General features: G+C 39.1%; 2 protein-coding genes across 3 annotated transcripts in view; one reads left to right on the plus strand and one right to left on the minus strand.

Moving 5' to 3' along the window:
* The window catches only part of LOC310746597 (erythroblast NAD(P)(+)--arginine ADP-ribosyltransferase-like), a 420,131-nt gene that overhangs the window by 26,699 nt on the left and 370,147 nt on the right, over nt 1-23,285 (minus strand). The gene's annotated exons all lie outside the window — the stretch shown is intronic.
* Nucleotides 1,535-22,156, plus strand: LOC310746570 (vomeronasal type-2 receptor 26-like). 2 transcript variants are annotated; one of them, XM_083580453.1, is made up of 10 exons: nt 1,535-1,696; nt 2,535-2,826; nt 5,415-5,642; nt 7,535-7,709; nt 13,777-13,892; nt 14,582-14,873; nt 15,674-16,510; nt 17,671-17,898; nt 19,795-19,921; nt 21,220-22,156. In XM_083580453.1, exons 3-10 carry the CDS (start codon nt 5,608-5,610, stop codon nt 22,110-22,112), a joined length of 2,703 nt encoding a protein of 900 aa, XP_083436579.1. In that variant the 5' UTR covers nt 1,535-1,696; nt 2,535-2,826; nt 5,415-5,607; the 3' UTR covers nt 22,113-22,156. The 2 variants fall into 2 exon arrangements, with proteins under 2 accessions (XP_083436579.1, XP_083436580.1); XM_083580454.1 differs by lacking the exons at nt 1,535-1,696; nt 2,535-2,826 and having other exon boundaries at nt 5,025-5,642; nt 7,535-7,661.

A 23,285-nucleotide genomic window follows, 5' to 3' on the forward strand; every position in this document is an offset into this window, starting at 1 on the left:
TTATTAAACCAATTGGAACCATTGACCATAGTATCATATGTACAACAGTAGAGCACAAAACATTAGAAACAATAAAATAATAAAGACTCTGACTAATTAAAGAGGAGGCATTAATTAACAAAGCAAAAGGCTTATATTAATTATCTGTGGTGGAGAAGGGCACTCTGCTTTGTTAAAAATCTTCATTTTATAGTACTTTAAACTCTCCATCTTGTTTGTGTGGCACTGGCTATAAAAATGAAATTGAATTCAGCATGGGAATAATGCACTGTTTACTTAAAGCTTTTATAGGCAGACACTGCTAAGTGGGAGGTTAACAGAATCCAATATGGCAAAGAATGTTGGTATCATGCGGTGATTATTGGATGAGCAGTTGGAAGAGCTTAGAGCTGAGATGCTTACAATGGTGAATGAAAATGGATCAGAAAAGGCCAGACCTTTGGAAAGCAATATTGATCAACATCTGCCCTTGGAACCCTCCAACACAGTGATAGTAAAATCCAGGAAAAATCTTACTGAACACCATATTCCCATTTTTTCTCATGAAAGAATGGTAGTGGTTTTGGTTGTCATGATTTCACATGATTTTGCAAGACAATTTCCCCAAGGAATGGTGCCCAAAAATGTGTGTTTGTGGGCACTGTGCAAGATTGCACGACCCCAACCCTTTAAAAGGGGGGGGGGTTCAAGAGGGAAGATTGTGGTGCAAAATTATGCAAGACCTTGGTGACCAAAAATGCCACTGGTCTCTCATGATAAAAATTGGGATGCCCCAATTTTTCTGAGACACTTGCTGGGTATGCCATACAAGTTTACCAGACTGTTCACCTCACACTGTTTTTCTAGTTATTTTTCTGTATGTAGCAGAAACAGCAATGTCTGCAGACAGGGAGATAATTATCACCCCTATAATTATGAGCATATAATTACCCTGCTAAACAAACCCCAGGAAATGTATGTTCAAGGCCTTGAGAAAATAAACCACCACAACAGAAGTACTTATAAGAGTCTTCTCCAATGCTCAGAGCTGGTACAAAGCATAAAGGGCAGGAAAGGCCCTGTCATTCTGAGCTCTAACAGTTTTAGGATAAGTTTGCAGTCTTTGGGTGTGCTGTGGTTTCTTCCAGACTAAGCATATTTTGAATTGCTCGAACGATCTGTTTCTCCCAGCAGTGCCTCACTTATAGATCCTCCTAGTAAAGAAAATACAACTTCTGCGTGCAGGCAGAAAAATTTGCACAATCTTGCAGTCAAGACCTGAGGTGCATTAAACAGAATTTTTTAAAACTAAAAAAATTAAAAAACATGAAATAGGAGCGGAGGAGATGGATGCAGTCACCTTCTTTCACCAACTGATCAATGTAAAAACGGGGTCACATCTTGTTCAAATTAAGTTGAAACAAGACTCATCTGAATAAAAGTGGCATTGAAGAAAACAGTGACATTTTGTCCCCAAAATGCTAATGTTATTGATACTGCTGCTTGTTTTTCTCCCTCATATTGTGAGCAAGAGCCATTCCATTGTTTACAGCTTGAAGACCCGATTTGTCCAATGCAAAGTAAGAAACATCACTTCACAGGAGTTTTCTCAGCCAGGAAATCTTGTCATTGGGTTTATTGCTTCTCGGTTCTACATGATGCACTTCCCTACAATTTCATCTGAACAGCCTTCTTTAGCACCCCAGAAGGAACTCATGTAAGTCACCCTCTTTTTCCTCTCTGTAGAATTAATGTTTTTATCTCACAGAAATTAAGAACAGATAATGAAGCAAAAAGAGGTATTTTCCTCCGATATAATCTGAAATGTGAAATGCAAATCATATGTTGGTACTTCTGAACTTTTATTGGCTGCACTTTCAGCATAGGTGATTTTGTTTGTTTTTTAGTAGATGTAAACCTGTTCCATATTTTATCACTTTATTCTACTGTTACTTTTTTGCAGTCTACTAATTTTATAGATCTAGTGTTCCACATTATATGCTTACGTAATTTATTTCCAGACACCTGATTTTAGAGAGCAGAAGGGCTGCCTTGGTGCAGTGCTTCTTTAAATCTGTTTTTGCTCCAGATTCCTTTGTGTAAATAAAGCAAATAAAGGAATATAGCACAAGTTTACAGTGCTTTCTGATTCATTTGTAAATAATGCATATGATAGCCCTACCCTGGAAAAATTCCATTGGATGTCTATGAGTTATCGACTAGAAATATTTCACAGCTCTAAAAGGTGTAGAGCATATGAAAATAGTTTTTCTGAATTGTTGAAAAGACTATAAGTCTATCCAAAAATCCTTACAACGGCTTTGTTGCAATGGATTTGCAGTAAAGTACACCTTACACTGCAATTTGTAATGCAGGAAATATTCTGTACACAGCAGATTTTTCTAATGAATGTAGAAGATGGTTCTTACTAAATAAATAGATCCGCCTGTTTTATTTCATGGAGGGGATAAAAAATATGAGAAATCATTTTCTGTGTGCTTCTTTGGTTCTTTCCCCCCATCTGTTTATTATATCTAATCTAATTTGTATTGCAGTGTGGTACCAAAAAACTACCAGGAGGTTCTTGCCATGGTATTTGCTGTAGAGGAGATAAACAAAAATCACCATATTTTGCCTAACATCACATTGGGCTTCCGAATCTATGATAGCATGCACAGGGTTGTCGTCACTTCTAAGCTCTCACTGGACCTACTTTCTCCACGGCATATTTCAGCTCCAAATTATAAATGTGATCGTGAGAACAATTTGATGGCCATTCTTGGGACAAAGTTCACTGAGCTCTCCTTCAATATGGCCACTATTATAAGCATGTACAAGATTCCTCAGGTGGGTGTTTTTTTAGGATAGTACTGAAATTGTGTGAGATATGAGCATCCAAAATGCTAAGTAAAGGGTTAATACTCACAAGGGCTGCAACATTCTAAGAAAGAATCTTGTGAGGTCATATACCTTGTGCATGAGGCAGTTGTGTAAGTTGGTACAGTTATGTCAGTTAATAACAGACTTTTTGTGTCAGAGGCACTGAACAGTAGGCCTGTTCACTTCTGCTGCAGTCTGCCTCAAGGTTTTTTGGTCTGTAAGGGTTTTAGTCTTAGTGATAAGTGGAGAGGGGGCTTGGAGGGGCATTTTTCCCTCTCTGCAGCTTGAGCTCCTGCACTTCTTTGGAGAAGAATATCAGACAAACCCTATGACTACTGAGACACCTTTCCAGGAACCAGTGGATTACACCCTAAATTATGTTTATTTAGATTATTTCAAATTAAATGCATCAAGATTGCCTTGGCTTGAAATATCCATTGATGTGAACTAAGTGAAACTAGTTTAAGAATGCATCTAACCCATTGCTTCTAATGAGAAAGTCATCGAAATATATCCTGCTATGCATCTGCTGCTGCTGCTTCTGTTGATGGTAGTAGCAGTAGTAGCAGTGGTAGTAGTAGTAATTAAATTTGTATACTGCCCTTCATCTGAAGATGCTATCATTATTTTCCCCTGGTAAATGAAACATTCATTTAAACCAAAGTAGTGGCTGTGGACAAAAATAATCCATATTAACAATGCATACCCTTAATCCACACATTTTCTGTGCTATTCATATCATATATGTGTTTGCTTTTAGTTCACCTATGCCTGTCTTGACTCAAGGGTGACTGAAAGAAGGCAGTACCATTCCCTGTACCGGATGGTCCCTAATGATGTCCACGAGTACAATGGGTTGCTCAAGTTACTTTTGCATTTCAAATGGACATGGATTGGTCTCTTTACTATGAAATACGTTACTGGAGAATTTTTTTTGGAAGCATTAGTTCCACAGCTTACCCTGAATTACATCTGTGTTGATTTTATACGTAGAATATGGACATTGGCTTCTGCTGAAGGAATGATGGATTTGCTCCTTAGTGAATTTAATAAAATTTCAATTGTCATGACAAGCAAAGCCAATGTTTTTGTGGTCTATGGTAGTTCCATAGTGATGGACATTTTGACTGAGTATCTTCATATGGCACAACTTCCTATAGGTAAAGTATGGCTTGTGACAAGTCATTGGGATTTCAAAACCACCAATGAAAGGAGGTGGAATATGCACCATTTACAGGGTGCCTTATCTATATCTCTACATTCAAATGAACCCCTGGGATTCAGGACATTTCTTCAGAGTCTGAATCCTTTTGAGAAAAAACAAAATGATTTGATCAAGGATTTCTGGGAAAAGACCTTCAAGTGCTCATTGAAAAATAATAATGTGGGTGAAGAGCCTAAAAAACGTTGCACTGAGGAGGAGAAATTGGAGAGTCTTCCATTACAAATCTTTGAAATGAGCATGGCTGGCAGCAGCTATGCTGTGTACAATGTTCCTCACGCAGTGGCACATGCTCTACATGCTATTTATCAATCTAGATTCAAACAAAAATCACAGGTGGCTAGAGTGGATTTGCAGAATCTGCAGCCATGGGAGGTAATTTTACCCACAGCACAGTATTTTCTGCTCTTGAGTGGCCTAGAATACCATATTATTCCACAGCTGTGTAAAAAAAAATATATCTCATGTACATAAACAGATCTTACATTTAAGGCTTTTTCTTTCCTATCAAATAGCTTGATGAGAATTGCTGGCTTCCCTGTTTGCTGTGTTATACATAGCACTTTCACTAATAAATCATCCACTTTTATGTCACACCTCCTAAGTGAGCAAATATTGGTCTGGTTGTCTTCCCCTACTGACGTCTCTGATAGACCCTATGTATAGGTTGAGTATACAATTCTGCATTTTCCAGGGCTGCTGATAACATTCTCACTGCTGGCTAATATACCAGGAACACTTATTTAAAGAAAGAAACAGGAGGATTTTTTTTTTACTTTTTCATCTTTTATTAGAAAGCATCCTCATCATGTTGAGTTTTTGCCTGCACTTGAAAAATTATTCCTTTGTCTTCACTGATACATTTGGATACTTTTGAACCTATTGTTGTTTTGTGTGATGGATCCTAAGAGGGATAAACCGATTTTTGACCCTTTTCCTGAATCAGGTGGAGGCTGAGCCACCTCCAAGTATGCAGAAGTGATGACTTCTAATGAGTTAGCTGCCAGAGGCCAAGCTGCCTACCTGAAAAATAACTATTACTCACGTTTGACAGGCTGTTCCTCAAAGACCAAATTTCTGATGCTATGCTGATGACCTGCAGTGGGTGTGGTCACTGTTTTTAAACAAAACTACCAATATTCTGTAGTATTTTACATATTAACTTTAGAATGATTTCTTTAGGGTGAAACTAAATTAAGGGGTTTTTTATTTCATAAAATGTCTGGACTGGCTACACACACACAACTAGTGCACACCTCTCTGAAAATTATGGTTGTATTCACCACTCTGAGAATTCAAACATTTTACCCCTTTCTATATTTTTTGAATGTAGCTCCATCCCTTTCTAAGAAATCTCACATTCAACAACAGTGCTGGAGAGACAATACAGCTAAACGAACATGGAGAGATAATGGCAGGATTTGATGTGACCAACTGGGTAATGTTTCCAAATCAATCTTTTGGTAGAGTCAAAATTGGAAGGCTGGATCTTCAAGCTCCTCCAGGCAAGGAATTAACCATTCAGAATGAACGCATTGTGTGGCATAGAACATTTAACCAGGTGAGCTAGGAAGACTTGTAAATCTTTTTCTCCCAAATAACTGGAAATGGATTGTTCAAATGTGCCTAAAGACTCCCCCCCATATTGTTACATACACTCCAATTAGTGCACCCCGTTTTGCAATCAGCAAAAGGTTTCAAGACTTCCAACTTCCAACATGTACCCTGGGTTGGTTTCATTTAAAGAGGGTCACTGGAGACTCAGGAAATGGTTGCAAAGTAAGGCTAATCTGTACATATATTCACAGTAAGCATAAGAAGTTGGTTCATAGCCCTAATTTCAGGTGTATAGTATTTCCATTGATTTCCCATCCTTCCTCAAATGATCCCAGGGATGGTTACAGAGAAAACATCAGCAAATCAATCAAATGCAACATTCATAATACAGAAATAAAACAATAACTAATAATTTAATAGTGCATAGAAAATAAAAAGGCAAAGAATAAATGAATAGCAGCTGGCCTTCTGAAAGAAGAGTGTTTTCAACTGCCAGCAAAAGAGTAAATGGTTGGCAGCAGAACTACTTAGGAAGAGGGATTCAAAAAATGGAACATTAAAACTAAGATGGCCCTGGAGTATGCTGCTTACAGTCTTCAGCTAGTAATTTTAGAAAATACGAGCAGGAAAATATATGGGGATATCATTCCACATCAAATCTCCCCAGGCCCCAATGGGATTAGAATCACCAATATCACAGCATTGCATTTACCTACTAGGGGATTCAAGTCTATGTCTCTTTCAGAATCAGTTTCAGGAGTGCTAATCATTTGATCACTTTCACAAACCCTTCAAAGTCATCTCTGGGCAGCAGAAGAAGACCAGCACCTTAATCATGGGCCAGCAGCAAATTGGTACCCAGTGCCATTCTCTCAGCAGTGGTGTGACTGGTTGCCAATATTGTGTCCCAGTCAGCTTCACCCCCTTGACCAGCCTCAAGGGATTCCCCACACAGACACCGGGTTCTACAGCCCTCCTTGTTTCAGATGTTACAGAGAAATAGAGTCCACTATGTCAACTCAGAAGGATACCATGGTCAATGGCACCAAAAGCCATTGACATGTCCCCTGTCCTTCTCCTCATAACCAGGCATGAAACCAGACTGGCATGGGTCAGTCATGATACACTGGAAAAGAGATATAGGACATAGTATAGAATTAAATGTGTTGGAAAAATTGTGGAGTACGGATTTAAAATTTACAGATTGTGATACGTTGAAAGAAAACTCCATGGAAATATATATAGGTGGTATTTTATGCCGAGGAAATTAGCGAAAATGTATAAATCAGAATCGAGTACCTGTTGCAAGTGTCAAGAAAGGGAGGGTACTTTTTATCATTTGTGGTGGACATGTAGAATTCCACAGGAATTCTGGGAGGTAATATATAATGAAATCAAAAAATGTTATAAAAAGACCAGAAACCTTCTTGCAAGGTATATTAGGAACAGAAGTCCCCGCAGAACTGCAGAATTTCTTTAAGCAATTACAGCAGTCTGAGGTATATGCTCAGAAATAGAAAGAGAGAATGAACCCAACAAAGGAGGAGTGGCAGATAAAGTTATTGGAATATGCAGAAGTGGCAAATTTAACCAACAGAATAAGAAATCAGCAAGATGGCGTGTTTAGGAAAAAGTGGAAAATGTTTACAGAATACCTCAAAAATTATGCAAAGCAAGATAAAGTGTTAGCAGTATTAATCTAAATGTAGCAGTTTAAATTATTAAAATTATAATGGGGGAAAAATTAAATAATAGGGGAATTAGAATATGTAGTCTTAATTGATAAATAAATGGCACCATGGAAGGGGGAAAGATAAGTCTATTATTCAATGTGTGGTGATATTCAATGAAATGCGAATTGTAATGAAAATGATAAAATTGGACATTTATTTATAGATTCTTCCCACTTCTCTGTGTAATGACAAGTGCCGTCCTGGATTCAGTAGGAAAAAGAAGGAAGGGGAGCCTTTTTGCTGTTATGAATGTGTTCCTTGTCCAGAAAGGAAGATTTCTAACCAGACAGGTAGGAGATATGTTTGTCACAGAGGTCAATGTGCCTTTGACACTTAAGGTAGGTGTTTTCAGGACATTCCTGTACCACTAATTATTTTAACAGTATCATAACTGTTTTTAAAATGTACAGTTTTAAAATGTTGCATCTGTTGGGATCTGTTGGTAAAGGGTGAGGATTAAATTGAATATTAGTTAGTGCAGAATGAATTCCACAATTATCCAGCAAGACAAGGCTCCAGGGAATAATTATGGAGTTCATGGAGAATAGGGGGAGGACGGGGGGGAAAGTGCCATTGCATGCGTGGACTTCATTCCCCATGTGCATAGTCCACAGAGTGCTACATTGAAACCCACCATATGGCTTTAAAGGAGGGAAATAATCATGCTTAACATGTGCATTATCTTGTTTGAATGCTGAAAATATTCCATATGCAGTACACTTTCCACCAACACTGTAAACAATTGCTTTTCAGAAGTAGCCCAGTCCAAATTTAAGACATGTAGTAAAACAAGTTACTATATAGACTTTCATGTTCTGACATCAGCAATTCTGGCCAGGGCCTTAGAAGGACACCAAATGGGTTTTCTTATTTATATTTGCTAACTATTGGTATTGGAAGTAACTTCTCTTATTCTATATTTCACTGCAGAACTTTATTGTGAGACACATCACATCAAGGGGAAGCTGAGTTTTCAAAAATTCATCTTCATTATAATTTTCCAATGATATATATAACAAAGAAATTCAATACACATTAGTTATTCCATTTTTATTAACCCCACCATAGAAAAATAGATATAAAGCAAAAACAAAAACAAAAAAGATATGTATATTGAGAAACTGAAATTACATGATCTGAGAATCCATTAATCTCCATTTATTTCTTCAAATAAGTAAAACATGTGAATCAATAGAATGATTTTTTATTTTATTTATTACTTATACCCCGCCCATCTAACTGGTTTGCCCCAGCCACTCTGGGAGGCTTCCAACAGATGTCTTTGAAAAGTTGCGTAGTTGTTTAACTGTTTGACATCTGATGAGATGACATTCCACTGGGCAGGTGCCACCACCAAGACAGCCCTCTGCCTGGTTCCCTATAACTTCATTTCTAGCAGTGAGGGAACCACAAGAAGCACTGGCAGAGGAAGAGGAGTGCGGGTGGAACGCACAGCCCCTGGCAGTGCGATCCCAGTAGGTGCCATTGCAGCTGTCCCCCACCAGCGCTGGGTGCCACACCCCTGCAGGCAGCATACCCCGCACCAGGAAGCGCACCAGACCCACGCCCACCTGCTCTCTGCCACCTGGTGACGAAGCATGACGCTCTGCCACTAACCAGAAGGCATTCAGAGCTGGACATTATTGGCTGGGATGAACGGGGCCTGAATATATACATATTCCTAGGGCCTGAATATATACATATTCCTATATAAAGGGCCTGAATTGTGCTCAGAAATGTACTGGGAGCCAATGTAGATCTTTAAGACCAGTGTTATAACATCATGCTCATCAGGGTGGAAGGTGGCTGTGACTTTTTAAATTAGTTTTATGCTTTCTGCTAGTTCTTCCAGGGCTGGGATAGCTTCCCCCCCGTTCTGGACTAGGATCTGTGTAATAATGTGCCATATACCTCAAAACACCTTCTTTGCTGATATCTCACATCTGATGGAACTTTTCTTTGCTTAAAAGCAAAGATGGATAGTCTTCGCATGTGAGGAGGTTGCAGATGAATGACTACCCTTGGCTAATGATCTTGGAAATGAGGAGAGATTTAAGTCAGCTCCAACAATGACTATAAAAGTATCCATTTTTAAATTTTTTTTATTCTAGATATGGATGTCTGCACCGAATGTCCAGAAGATCAATATTCAAACTTCCACCAGAACCAATGCATTCCCAAAGTCATAACCTACCTTTCATATTAGGAACCTTTAGGAATGACTTTAGCTTTGTCTGCTCTTGCTCTTGCTCTGATCACAGCTTTGGTGATAATTAGCATTATGAACAAAACAGTGGCCTGTGATACATCACAACACTGGATACTGAAGCAAAAGCACTCAATACATCAATAAAGTCACATGTGTTGGTGAAAATAACATACAGATGCATTCTATTGAGGTAAATTTCTTGTAAAAGGTTTTTAGGGGGAAGTTACATTGCAATTAGTATATTAGAAGAAACTTACACAAAAATGCAAGAGAAAATACGATGCCAAAAGTTGTTTGTCGGAGTAAGCAAATTAGCTGCCCAGGTTTTCCAATAAAAAGCAAGCAGCAGAGGAAACACAGTAGGAGGGATACAAGAAGAATGTAGGTGACACTTCGGTTGTTGGCTTTGACGATGGCTGTGTTCTGGTGCTTCACAAATATTATTAGCATTTATATGAAGCTATTTGTAGAGCTTAGGATGTTTGGGGAAAGCTATTACAGAATCATAGAATTACAAAGTTGGAAGGGCAACAAGGGTCATCTACTTCAACCCCCTGCACTGCAGGAATCTCAACTAAAGCATCCATGGCAGGTGGCCATCCAATATTTGCTTAAAAACCTCCAATGAAATCTGAATGCTCTGTGGATGAACTTAACTCTAGCACTGGTCAGATCTGAATCTACCAGGCTATATAACGCTGGCTACTTATTATTCATCAAAGGACAAAATAATATGTCTATGATTCTGGTGGAAAGAAGAAAAAAAGTCTAGCACTTTTGTTATGCGTGATACAACTTCAGAAGTCAACAACACACTGGGGAAATGATAGTCATACCTGTTAATGTCATTGACATTCAGCACATGCTAGCAACACACACACACACACACACACACACACACAAAGATTCTGAAAAAGAGCTATAAAACCCTTGTATCCTTCAGAACTAGGTCCAGGTATTGGCAGGGCTCCATCATTTTTCTGTTAGATAATCTCTCTTATATGTTAGGTTATATATCCACTTCCTGGCTTTAGAAACAATATGCAATGCAGTAGAGGGCACCATGGAAACTGACATTTGGAAGGGGCATTTTGTCAACAGGATCATGATGATGATGATGATGATGATGTTGCTTATATTGTTGTGTCATATTGTATGCAAGACACATTTCATTAATTGGAGCATACATGATGATCATCTCCCTATTCCTCATCTCCCTATTCCTTATGAATTTTACCAATGAGGTGACCTTTTCATTGGTGGGATTGTTTCTCAAGTCGTGTTCCTCTATAATACACCCTCTTTCATGGAACAGCCTTCACAGATTGTGATTGGCGAGGGTATGTAAGACACCATCCTCCTCTTCCACCTCCTCTCTCTTTCTCTCTCTCTGTCACACACACACACTTTTGTAATGTTTTCAGATCATAGTTACCATAACACATATTTAATGAATATTGCATTTATTTATTGTGGGTGTGATGAAAGTGTCATGCTGGCAATGCTTGGACTGGTTAGTCAATATTTTGCCCTCTATATTCTATTGCTGGTCACAAGACATTAGTAAGCCTTTCCTCATAAGTGCCAATGAAATGAATGAATGGATCTGGTATACTTCTGTTTGCCCCTGCAAAATGACCTCCTAGAGGAATATACAGTGGTACCTTGATAGTGCTTCTATCATAAACATCACATGTTGTTTATTTAACCAGACCGATCCATTTTTGTTTTACAAAGGGTCCTTTTCTGCATCTCCTACCTCCCAGAAATTAATACAGCTCCAAGGCTTCAGCAAAACTTAATCTGACCTGCTTATTGCAGAATCAAGATCCCCATGCTCAAGGGGGAAGTCATTTTGTAAGTATTCTCTTTTACTATTTCCATTGGACAAACAATATCATTTAGGAAAAAACTCATCTAGCGCTCTGTTCAAGGGCCTTGCCTTGCCTTAAAGTAAATGTGTCTCACATCACCTCAACATGGTTCTGACACATCGTTTTATACAATATGTGAAGGAGCACAGCAAATAAACCACTTGCATAAGAGACTGGTTGAATTGTGGTAGAATCAAAGTGATACCTGCTCCACCTGCATATATGTTAATACAAAGACAAGTCATTATCACATATTATTTTATGTTCATAGAGGGAGGAAAATAACATGGCAGAGTTCTTTTTCAACTTACATTCATTAGAATTTGTGCATATTATTCATGTTATTAAGTTGTGTGGCGAGTTCCCGTCCCCCAGTGGAAATAATGACACAGGACAGAATTATTAAGGTTAATGGGCTAAATAAGGCCACAACTTTATTGGTTACAGGTGATGAGCGGTATTGGCTTAGGCATTGGTCCTAACAGACTATATCCGACTTCAGCCCATCCGCTTGAAGTCCAGGAAGGGTTAACCACCAGTAGGGGAAGTCCTGCTGATGCACATCAACGAGGAACTCCCCCAGGGTCACAGATTGGGGGCGTTCCTTAGGCCATCACATCCATAGGCTTTGGACAGGGCCACGCCCCCCGGAATCCTTTATCAATATATGGGGCAGGTGATGGCGCTACCCTCCCTCTTCCATCTACAGAGCAATACCAATGCATAACCACCAATATCAAGAAAGTTGTGATGCTTTGCTATGAGGTAGGCAAAAATCAAGTTGCTGGTGCCAATTTGCCAGGCCCCTCAACGGCGACCAACCGAGATCCATGGCATGGTCAAGGAACGAAAACCTTATAGGGCGGGAGGGTGGGAAAAGCAGCAACAGCTGGCAGGCAGCAAAGAGGGAGATCCCCGGCTGCATCCTGGTTCAAATCGGGCAGGCCACACCCCCAGAGCCAGCCGATTGGCTGGCCAGGAAGTGACACGGCCGGGAATCCCCTCAATCGTGAGGGGGCTGGGTTCCTGCTGCTTTGCGCATAGGGGGCCGTGAAACCCGCTACTCGACCTCCTTTGTAGGTCAGAAATCTCTTTTCTCTCTTTCCAAGAGAATAGAAACCACATTGAACTAAATACAAGTGAATGATTCTACTTTGATTTTGGGGAAATATAATACCATACCCTCCAACACAGTGATAGCAAAATCCAGGAAAAATCTTATTGAATAACATATTCCCATTATTTCCCCATGAATGAATGGCAGTGGTTTTGGTTGTCATGATCTCACATGATTTTGCAAGATAATTTCCCCAAGGAATGGTGCCCAAAAATGTGTGTTTGTGGGCACTGTGCAAGATTGCATGACCCCAACCCTTTAAAAAGGGGGGGGTCAAGAGGGAAAATTGTGGTGCAAAATCATGCAAGACCTTGGTGACCAAAAATGCCACTGGTCTCTCATGATAAAAATTGGGATGCCCCAATTTTTCTGAGACACTTGCTGGGTATGCCATACAAGTTTACCAGACTATTCAACTCCCACTGTTTTTCCAGTTATTTTTCTGTATGTAGCAGAGACAGCAATGTCTGCAGATGGGGAGATGATTATCACCCCTATAATTATGGACACATAATTACCCTGCTAAACAAACTCCAGAAAATGTATGTTCAAGGCCTTGAGAATATAAACCACAACAATAAAAGTACTTATAAGAGTCTTCTCCAATGCTCAGAGCTGGTACAAAGCATAAAGGGCAGGAAAGGCCCTGTCATTCTGAGCTCTAACAGATTTACGATAAGTTTGCAGTCTGGGTGTGCTGTTGTTTCTTCCAGACTAAACATATTTTGAGTAGCTTGAACAGTCTGCACCTCACTGTATCTGTTTCTCCCAGCAGTGCCTCACTTATAGATCCCCCTAAGAAAGAAAATACAACTTCTGTGTGCAGGCAGAAAAAAAATGTACAATCTTGCCGTTAAGAACTGAGGTGCATTAAATAGGGGAGAAATCAATTAAAATCAATTAAAAAACATGAAATAGGAGCGGAGGAGATGGATGCAGTCACCTTCTTACACCAACTGATCAATGTAGGAGTGGGGTCACATCTTGAGAAATTAAGTTGAAACAAACTCATCTGAATAAAAGTGGTATTGAAGAAAACAGTGAGGTGTGTCTGGAAGTAATTTCTTGTCCCCAAAATGCTGATGTTATTGATACTGCTGCTTGTTTTTTCCCCTCATATTGTGAGCAAGAGCCATTCACTTCTTTCCAGCCTGAAAATGCGTTTTGACCTATGCAAAGTAAGTAATACCTACTTCACTTCACAGGAGTTTTCTCAGCCAGGAAATCTTGTCATTGGGTTTATTGCTTCTCGGTTTTACATGATGCACTTCCCTACAATTTCATCTGAACCGTCCTCTTCAGCACCCCAGAAGGAACTCATGTAAGTCACCCTCTTTTTCCTCTCTGTAGAATTAATATTTTTTATCTCACATGAGTTAAGAACAGATAATGAAGCAACAAGAGGTCTTTTCCTCTCTTACAATCTGAAATGTGAGATGCAAATCATGGTACTTCTGAACTTTTATTAGTTGCACTTTCAGCATAGGTGGGTTTGTTTATTTTTTACTAGATGCAAACTTGGTGCATATTTTATCACTTAATTCTACTGATATGCTTATGCAATTTCTTTCTGGACACCTGATTTTAGAGAGCAGAAGGGCTGCCTTGGTGCAGTGCTTCTTTAATTCTGTTTTTGCTCCAGATTCATTTGTGTAAATAGAGCAAATAAAAGAATATAGCACAAGTTTACAGTGTTGTGAGTTGAGGCCCCGTCCCCTGCTTTATAATGAAATAAGACACATGGACACAAGTATTTTTCAAAAGACTATAAATCTATCCAAAAATCCTTACAAAGGCCATGTTGCAATGGATTTGCAGTAAGGGACACCTTACACTGCAATTTGTAATGCAGAAAAAATTCTGTGCACAGCAGATATTTCCTAACAGATGTAGAAGGTTGTTGCTAATAAATAAGTAGTTCAGCCTGTTATATTTCATGGAGGTGATAAAAAATATGAGAAATAATATTCTGTGTGCTTTTTTGCCCCCCCCCCCCAATTTGTATTGCAGTGTGGTACCAAAAAACTACCAGGAGGTTCTTGCCATGGTATTTGCTGTAGAGGAGATAAACAAAAATCACCATATTTTGCCTAACATCACATTGGGCTTCCGAATCTATGATAGCATGCACAGGGTTGTCGTCACTTCTAAGCTGTCACTGGACCTACTTTCTCCATGGCATATTTCAGCTCCAAATTATAAATGTGATCGCCAGAACAATTTGATGGCCATTCTTGGGACAAAGTTCACTGAGCTCTCCTTCAATATGGCCACTATTATAAGCATGTACAAGATTCCTCAGGTGGGTGTTTTTTTAGGATAGTACTGAAATTGTGTGAAATATGAGCATCCAAAATGCTAAGTAAAGGGTTAATACTCACAAGGACTGCAACATTCTAAGAAAGAATCTTGTGAGGTCATATAACTTGTACATGAGGCAGTTGTGTAAGTTGGTACAGTTATGTCAATTAATAACAGTCTTTTTGAGTTAGAGACACTGAGCAGTAGGCCTGTTCAGTTCTGCTGCAGTCTGCCTCACTGTTTGTTGGTCTGTATGAGTTTTAGTCTTAGTGATAAGCGGAGAGGGGACTTGGAGGGGCATTTCTCCCTCTCTGCAGGTTGAGCTCCTGCACTTCTTTGGAGAAGAATATCAGACAAACCCTATGACTACTGAGACACCTTTCCAGGAACCAGTGGATTACACCCTAAATTATGTTTATTTAGATTATTTCAAATTAAATGCATCAAGATTGCCTTGGCTTGAAATATCCATTGATATGAACTAAGTGAAACTAAATGCATCTAACCCATTGCTTCTAATGAGAAAGTCATCAAAATATATCCTGCTATGCATCTGCTGCTGCTGCTGCTGTTATTGTTGGTAGTAGTAGTAGTAGTAGTAGTAGTAGTAGTAGTGGCAGTAGTAGTAATTAAATTTGTATACTGCCCTTCATCTGAAGATGCTATCATTATTTTTCCCTGGTAAATGAAATATTCATTTAACCCAAAGTAGTGGCTGTGGACAAAAATAATCCATATTAGCAATGCATAGCGTTAATCCACACATTTTCTGTGCTTTTCGTATCATGTGTTTGCTTTTAGTTCACCTATAATTGTCTTGACTCAAGGGTGACTGAAAGAAGGCACTACCATTCCCTGTACCAGATGGTCCCTAATGATGTCGATGAGTACAATGGATTGGTCAAGTTACTTTTGCATTTCAAATGGACATGGATTGGTCTCTTTACTATGAAATACATTACAGGAGAAATTTTATTGGAAGCATTAGTTCCCCAGCTTACCCTGAATTACATCTGTGTTGATTTTATACATAGGATATGGCCACTGGCTTATGCTGAAGGAATGACGGATTTGCTCCTTAGTGAATTTAATAAAATTTCAATTGTCATGACAAGCAAAGCCAATGTTTTTGTGGTCTATGGTAGTTCCATTTTGATGGACATTTTGATCGGGTATCTTCATATGGCACAACTTCCTATAGGTAAAGTATGGCTTGTGACAAGTCATTGGGATTTCAAAACCACCAATGAAAGGAGGTGGAATATGCATCATTTACAGGGTGCCTTATCTGTATCTATACACTCAAATGAACCCCTGGGATTCAGGACATTTCTTCAGAGTCTAAATCCTTTTGAGGAAAAACAAAATGATTTAATCAAGGATTTCTGGGAAAAGACCTTCAAGTGCTCATTGAAAAATAATAATGTGGGTGAAGAGCCTAAGAAACGTTGCACTGAGGAGGAGAAATTGGAGAGTCTTCCATTACAAATCTTTGAAATGAGCATGACTGGCAGCAGCTATGCTGTGTACAATGTTCCTCACGCAGTGGCACATGCTCTACATGCTATTTATCAATCTAGATTCAAACAAAAATCACAGGTGGCTAGAGTGGATTTGCAGAATCTGCAGCCATGGGAGGTAATTTTACCCACAGCACAGTATTTTCTGCTCTTGGGTGGCCTAGAATACCATATTATTCCACAGCTGTGTAAAAAAATATATATCTCATGTACATAAACAGATCTTACATTTAAGGCTTTTTCTTTCCTATCAAATAGCTTGATGAGAATTGCTGGCTTCCCTGTTTGCTGTGTTATACATAGCACTTTCACTAATAATTCATCCACTTTTATGTCATACCTAGTAAATGAGCAAATATTGGTCTGGTTGTCTTCCCCTACTGACGTCTCTGATAGACCCTATGTATAGGTTGAGTATACAATTCTGCATTTTCCAGGGCTGCTGATAACATTCTCACTGCTGGCTAATATACCAGGAACACTTATTTAAAGAAAGAAACAGGAGGATTTTTTTTTTTACTTTTTCATCTTTTATTAGAAAGCATCCTCATCATGTTGAGTTTTTGCCTGCACTTGAAAAATTATTCCTTTGTCTTCACTGATACATTTGGATACTTCTGAACCTATTGTTGTCCAGTTTTGTGTGATGGATCCTAAGAGGGATTAACAGGTTTTTGACACTTTTACTGAATAGGGTGGAGGAATAGCCACCTCCAAGTATGCAGAAGTGATGACTCCTAATAAGTTAGCTGCCAGAGACCAGGCTGCCTACCTGAAAAATAACTATTACTCAGCTGTGACAGGCTGTTCCTCAAAGACCAAATTTCTTATGCTATGCTGATAACCTGCAGTGGGTGTGGCTCTGAAGACCCATAGTTTTAATCTGGCAGTTTATGGTAAAGAGTGATTCCACATCTTCCTTACATGAGTTCATTGGCTATAATAGTATGCAAAATTTGCATGATAATTCCTAAGATTGAGAACCTAGTTTTGGTCTATGTTTGGTTACGATTGGATGCAATTTTAAATCAAAATGATGAACTGAACCTTTCAAAACTTCACTGTTTTTTAACAAAACTGCCAATATTCTGTACTATTTTATGAATTAACTTTAGAATTATTTTTTATGGTGAAACTAGATTAAGGGTTTTTTATTTCATAAAATGTCTGGACTGGCTGCACACACACAACTAGTGCACACCTCTCTGAAAATTATGGTTGTATTCACCACTCTGAGAATTCAAACATTTTACCCCTTTCTATATTTTGTGAATGTAGCTCCATCCCTTTCTAAGAAATCTCACATTCAACAACAGTGCTGGAGAGACAATACAGCTAAACGAACATGGAGAGATAAAGGCAGCATTTGATGTGACCAACTGGGTAATGTTTCCAAATCAATCTTTTGGTAGAGTCAAAATTGGAAGGCTGGATCTTCAAGCTCCTCCAGGCAAGGAATTAACCATTCAGGATGAACGCATTGTGTGGCATAGAACATTTAACCAGGTGAGCTAGGAAGACTTGTAAATCTTTTTCTCCCAAATAACTGGAAATGGATTGTTCAAATGTGCCTAAAGACTTTTCCCCCCCATATTGTTACATACACTCCAATTAGTGCACCCCGTTTTGCAATCAGCAAAAGGTTTCAAGACTTACAACAAGTACCCTGGGTTGGATTCATTTAAAGAGGGTCACTGGAGACTCAGGAAATGCTTGCAAAGTATGGCTAATCTGTACATATATTCACAGTAAGCATAAGAAGTTGGTTCATAGCCCTAATTTCAGGTGTATAGTATTTCCATTGATTTCCCATCCTTCCTCCCATGATCCCAGGGATGGTTACATATAAAACATCAGCAAATCAATCAAATGCAACATTCATAATACAGAAATAAAACAATAACTAATAATTTAATAGTGCATAGACAATAAAAAGGCAAAAAATAAATGAGTAGCAGCTGGCCTTCTGAAAGAAGAGTGTTTTCAACTGCCAGCAAAAGAGTAAATGGTTGGCAGCAGAACTACTTAGGAAGGGGGATTCAAAAAATGGAACATTAAAACTAAGATGGCCCTGGAGTATGCTGCTTACTCACAGTCTTCAGCTAGTAATTTTATAAAATACGAGCAGGAAAATATATGGGGATATCATTCCTCATCAAATCTGCCCAGGCCCCAATGGGATTAGAACCACCAATATCACAGCATTGTATTTACCTACTAGGGGATTCAAGTCTATGTCTCTTTCAGAATCAGTTTCAGGAGTGCTAATCATTTGATCACTTTCACAAACCCTTCAAAGTCATCTCTGGGCAGCAGAAGAAGACCAGCACCTTAATCATGGGCCACCAGCAAATTGGTACCCAGTGCCATTCTCTCAGCATTGGTGTGACTGGTTGCCAATACTGTGTCCCAGTCAGCTTCAGCCTCTTTACCAGCCTCAAGGGATTCCCCACACAGATACCGGGTTCTACAGCCCCCCTTGTTTCAGATGTTACAGAGAAATAGAGTCCACTACGTCAACTCAGAAGGATACCATGGTCAATGGCATCAAAAGCCATTGACATGTCCGCTGTCCTTCTCCTCATAACCAGGCATGAAACCAGACTGGCATGGGTCAGTCATGATACACTGGAAAAGAGATATAGGACATAGTATAGAATTAAGCGTGTTGGAAAAATTGGGGAGTACGGATTTAAAATTTACAGATTGTTATACGTTGAAAGAAAACTTCATGAAGATATACCGTATATAGGTGGTATTTTATGCCGAGGAAATTAGCGAAAATGTGTAAATCAGAATCAAGTACCTGTTGCAAGTGTCAAGAAATGGAGGGTACTTTTTATCATTTGTGGTGGACATGTAGAATTCCACAGGAATCTGGGATGTGATATATAATGAAATCAAAAAATGTTATAAAAAGACCAGAAACCTTCTTACAAGGTATATTAGGAACAGAAGTCCCCGCAGAACTGCAGAATTTCTTTAAGCAATTACAGCAGTCTGAGGTATATGCTCAGAAATAGAAAGAGAGAATGAACCCAACAAAGGAGGAGTGGCAGATAAAGTTATTGGAATATGCAGAAATCGCAAATTTAACCAACAGAATAAGAAATCAGCAAGATGGCGTGTTTAGGAAAAAGTGGACAATGTTTACAGAATACCTCAAGAATTATGCAAAGCAAGATAAAGTGTTAGCAGTATTAAATTAAGTGTAGCAGTTTAAATTATTAAAATTATAATGGGGAAAAAATTGAATAATAGGGGAATTAGAATATGTAGTCTTAATTGATAAATAAATGGAAGCATGGAAGGGGGAAAGATAAGTCTATTATTCAATGTGTGGTGATATTCAATGAAATGCAAATTGTAATGAAAATGATAAAATTGGACATTTATTTATAGATTCTTCCCACTTCTCTGTGTAATGACAAGTGCCGTCCTGGATTCAGTAGGAAAAAGAAGGAAGGGGAGCCTTTTTGCTGTTATGAATGTGTTCCTTGTCCAGAAGGGAAGATTTCTAACCAGACAGGTAGGAGATATGGTTGTCACAGAGGTCAATGTGCCTTTGACACTTAAGGTAGGTGTTTTCAGGACATTCTTGTACCACTAATTATTTTAACAGTATCATAACTGTTTTTAAAATGTACAGTTTTAAAATGTTGCATCTGTTGGGATCTGTTGGTAAAGGGTGAGGACACCAACGTGCATTTATTCGTGCAAGGTTCAATGTCTTTCCATCGAACCTGCTGAACCACAGATTTTCCAAGGGTTTGGTGTCTCTGCTATGTGTGTGTGACGGGGAAACTGTTGAATCTCTTTCACATATAATGTTCAACTGTCCCCTACATAGCATAGCCACGGCTAAATTCCTGGGTCCTGCTTTACTGCGCTTGGTTGGCAGGCCTGTTGAGTCGCACGCCGCACTGCTTTTGCAGGATACAGATCCTTCTGTAACTCTGCAGGTGGCGAGATTTCTGAATGCGGTTATCTCACACTCAAAAACCACCAAAAACCAACAACAACATCAAAACTAATCGAACTGTTATGATGAGAGTGCATGTCGGAGTTCGTCTTCAGTTTTCCTTTTCTGTGATCTGTCCCTTGGAGCTCTCCTGGCCCCAAGCTGTCACTTGGCTCTGCTCAATGACCCACCCTTGCATCGTGGTGTTCACCTTCTGTTGTCGGATATATCTGTTTTTATGTCCCTGTGCTTTTATGTTTGTACATATTTTATGGGCTAATAGCCGTAAATAAATAAAAAAAAGGGTGAGCATTAAATTGAATATTAGTAAGTGCAGAATGAATTCCACAATTATCCAGCAAGACTGACGTGACTATATTTGGTATTCAGCTAAGCTGTTGTGCGTGCAGAACAAGGCCTGCGCATGCAATGGAACCTCCCTGCTGTTTTCCCCCTGCAGCACCTAAACCCATTCTGGGTTTCCCACAAGGCTCCAGGGAATAATTATGGAGTTCATGGAGAATAGGGGGAGGACAGGGGGAAAGTGCTATTGCATGCATGGACTTCATTCACCATGTGCATAGTCCACAGAGTGCTACATTGAAACCCACCATATAGCTTTAAAGGGAGGAAATAATCATGCTTAACATGTGCATTATCTTGTTTGAATGCTGAAAATATTCCATATGCAGTACACATCTGATGGAACTGTTCTTTACTTAAAAGCAAAGATGGATAGTCTTCGCATGTGAGGAGGTTGCAGATGAATGACAACCCTTGGCTAATGAACTTGGAAATGAGGAGAGATTTAATGCAGCTCCAACAATGACTATAAAAGTATCCAATTTTTAAAAATTTTATTCTAGATATGGATGCCTGCACCGAATGTCCAGAAGATCAATATTCAAACTTCCACCAGAACCAATGCATTCCCAAAGTCATAACATACCTTTCATACGAGGAACCTTTAGGAATGACTTTAGCTTTGTCTGCTCTTGCTCTTGCTCTGATCACAGTTTTGGTGATAATAACATTTGTGAAGCACCAGAACACACCCATCGTCAAAGCCAACAACCGAAGTGTCACCTACATTCTTCTCGTATCCCTCCTTCTGTGTTTCCTCTGCTGCTTGCTTTTTATTGGAAAACCTGGACAGCTAATTTGCTTACTCCGACAAACAACTTTTGGCATCATATTTTCTCTTGCTCTTTCCAGCTTGTTAGCTAAAACCATCACTGTAGTCCTGGCATTTATGGCTACTAGACCAGGATCTAGAATGAGAAAATGGATGGGGAAAAAGCTGACAAACTCTATCATGTTTTCAGGCTCCTTTATTCAAGCAGGAATTTGTACCCTTTGGTTGAGTATTTCTCCCCCATACGCAGATACAGACATGTACTCCGTGAATGGGGAAATCATAGCAGAGTGTAACGAGGGCTCAACTGTCATGTTTTATAGTGTCTTGGGCTATATGTGCTTCCTGGCCCTTGTCAGCTTCATGGTGGCATACCTTGCTAGGAGGTTGCCAGACACTTTCAATGAAGCCAAATTTATCACTTTCAGCATGATGGTGTTCTGCAGTGTTTGGTTGTCCTTTGTTCCTGCCTACCTGAGCACCAAAGGAAAATACATGGTGGCTGTGGAGATCTTCTCTATCTTATCCTCCAGTGCTGGGTTACTGCTTTGCATCTTTTCCCCTAAATGCTATATTCTTTTGTTCAGGGCTGACTTGAATAACAGGGAGCAACTAAAATCATGAAAAGACTAAGTAATATGAGAATTAAAAACAGATGGAACTCCCGCCCCCCTTTCTAGTATGCAATCTGAATGGTAGAATGAATAGTATAATCACCGACGCATACTTCACAGAGGTTAAATATACTGAGAAACATCCTTTCTAAAGCTTTCTAAAGCTTTCTTGATTTGAAAATTAATCTCTTTTTTTAAAAAAAAAATCATTAAATTTTCCATTTTAACAATCCAATCAGATCACATTAAATATTCCAAATTATACAAATACATCATATAGTCCAAATATTCCGCCAAACTAAATTTTTATTGGGACTTCCCATGCTTCACGTTTGGTGGGGCTCTGATCATCTTATATCTCTACTACCTTGAGTTTCCAATAGTTCCTTTAAATCTTCCTGTTGTTACCCTTCCTTCTTTCATGGCCTCTGAGTTGTTTCCACAGGCGAGTTAAAGTAAGCAATGATGTGCTTCTGTGTGAAATTTGTATGCTTGACTCTCCTGTTATTGCAGCTGGTAAGCCTATTGTTTGCAGTATATCCTCACACGCCGGTGTTTATGCCGAATCAATCCAAAAGTCATTTCGCTGCTGGCAGACACCATCTTCTCTCAATTCCGATGAAATCAAATCTAGGCATAACAAATTAAGAGCTCACCTCTCCCTATGACTATTTATCTCTGCAGCTTGGTTTTTCCAAAGTTTTTTGAAGTCTCTCCAGCGGCTAACGAGATCCTGCTTTTTTCTAATATTAATATTTGGAGAGTCTTTTATCTTCTTCCAAGTGTTTCGAAAAACAAAACTTTAGTTATATAGTATTGCTATTTTCACACAGTTTATTTTTTCCCATCTCACTTGGTATAAATAATGTAAACGGTTCTTTGGGGGGGGGTGTTTGTCAAGAATTGTAATAAATAGTGGGGGGGGGAGCTTTACCCACCCTCCTTTTCCATTCCTTTTCTACGTACCGGCTTAGATGTTATTCTTAGATGTTATTCTTTCTTCCGCTCCATCACTCTTGGCACCTCAGTGGCTGGCTTAATTGTCAGATTAATTTTCCCCTCTTCGCTTGAAGCATGTCCAAAACTTAAATTCAATTTTCAATCTTAAGAAATGGAACTTGGTGCGCTCGCGGGGACAGCGTCCAGGAGATCTGAACTCCTTTGAGGGCTTTCCATCCAGTGC

The sequence above is a fragment of the Podarcis filfolensis genome (genome assembly GCF_964270895.1).
Source record: "Podarcis filfolensis genome assembly, chromosome: 13".
In the NCBI taxonomy this organism is placed as follows: domain Eukaryota; kingdom Metazoa; phylum Chordata; class Lepidosauria; order Squamata; family Lacertidae; genus Podarcis; species Podarcis filfolensis.

Bases quoted from the DNA above. Each gene is read 5' to 3' on its own strand.
- LOC310746570 (XM_083580453.1), top strand. From the start codon at position 5,608: ATGAACGCATTGTGTGGCATAGAACATTTAACCAG. The intron at 7,710-13,776 runs GTAGGTGTTTTC...TTCACTTCACAG, and splicing joins ATGTGCCTTTGACACTTAAG to GAGTTTTCTCAGCCAGGAAA. The intron at 13,893-14,581 runs GTAAGTCACCCT...TTTGTATTGCAG, and splicing joins GCACCCCAGAAGGAACTCAT to TGTGGTACCAAAAAACTACC.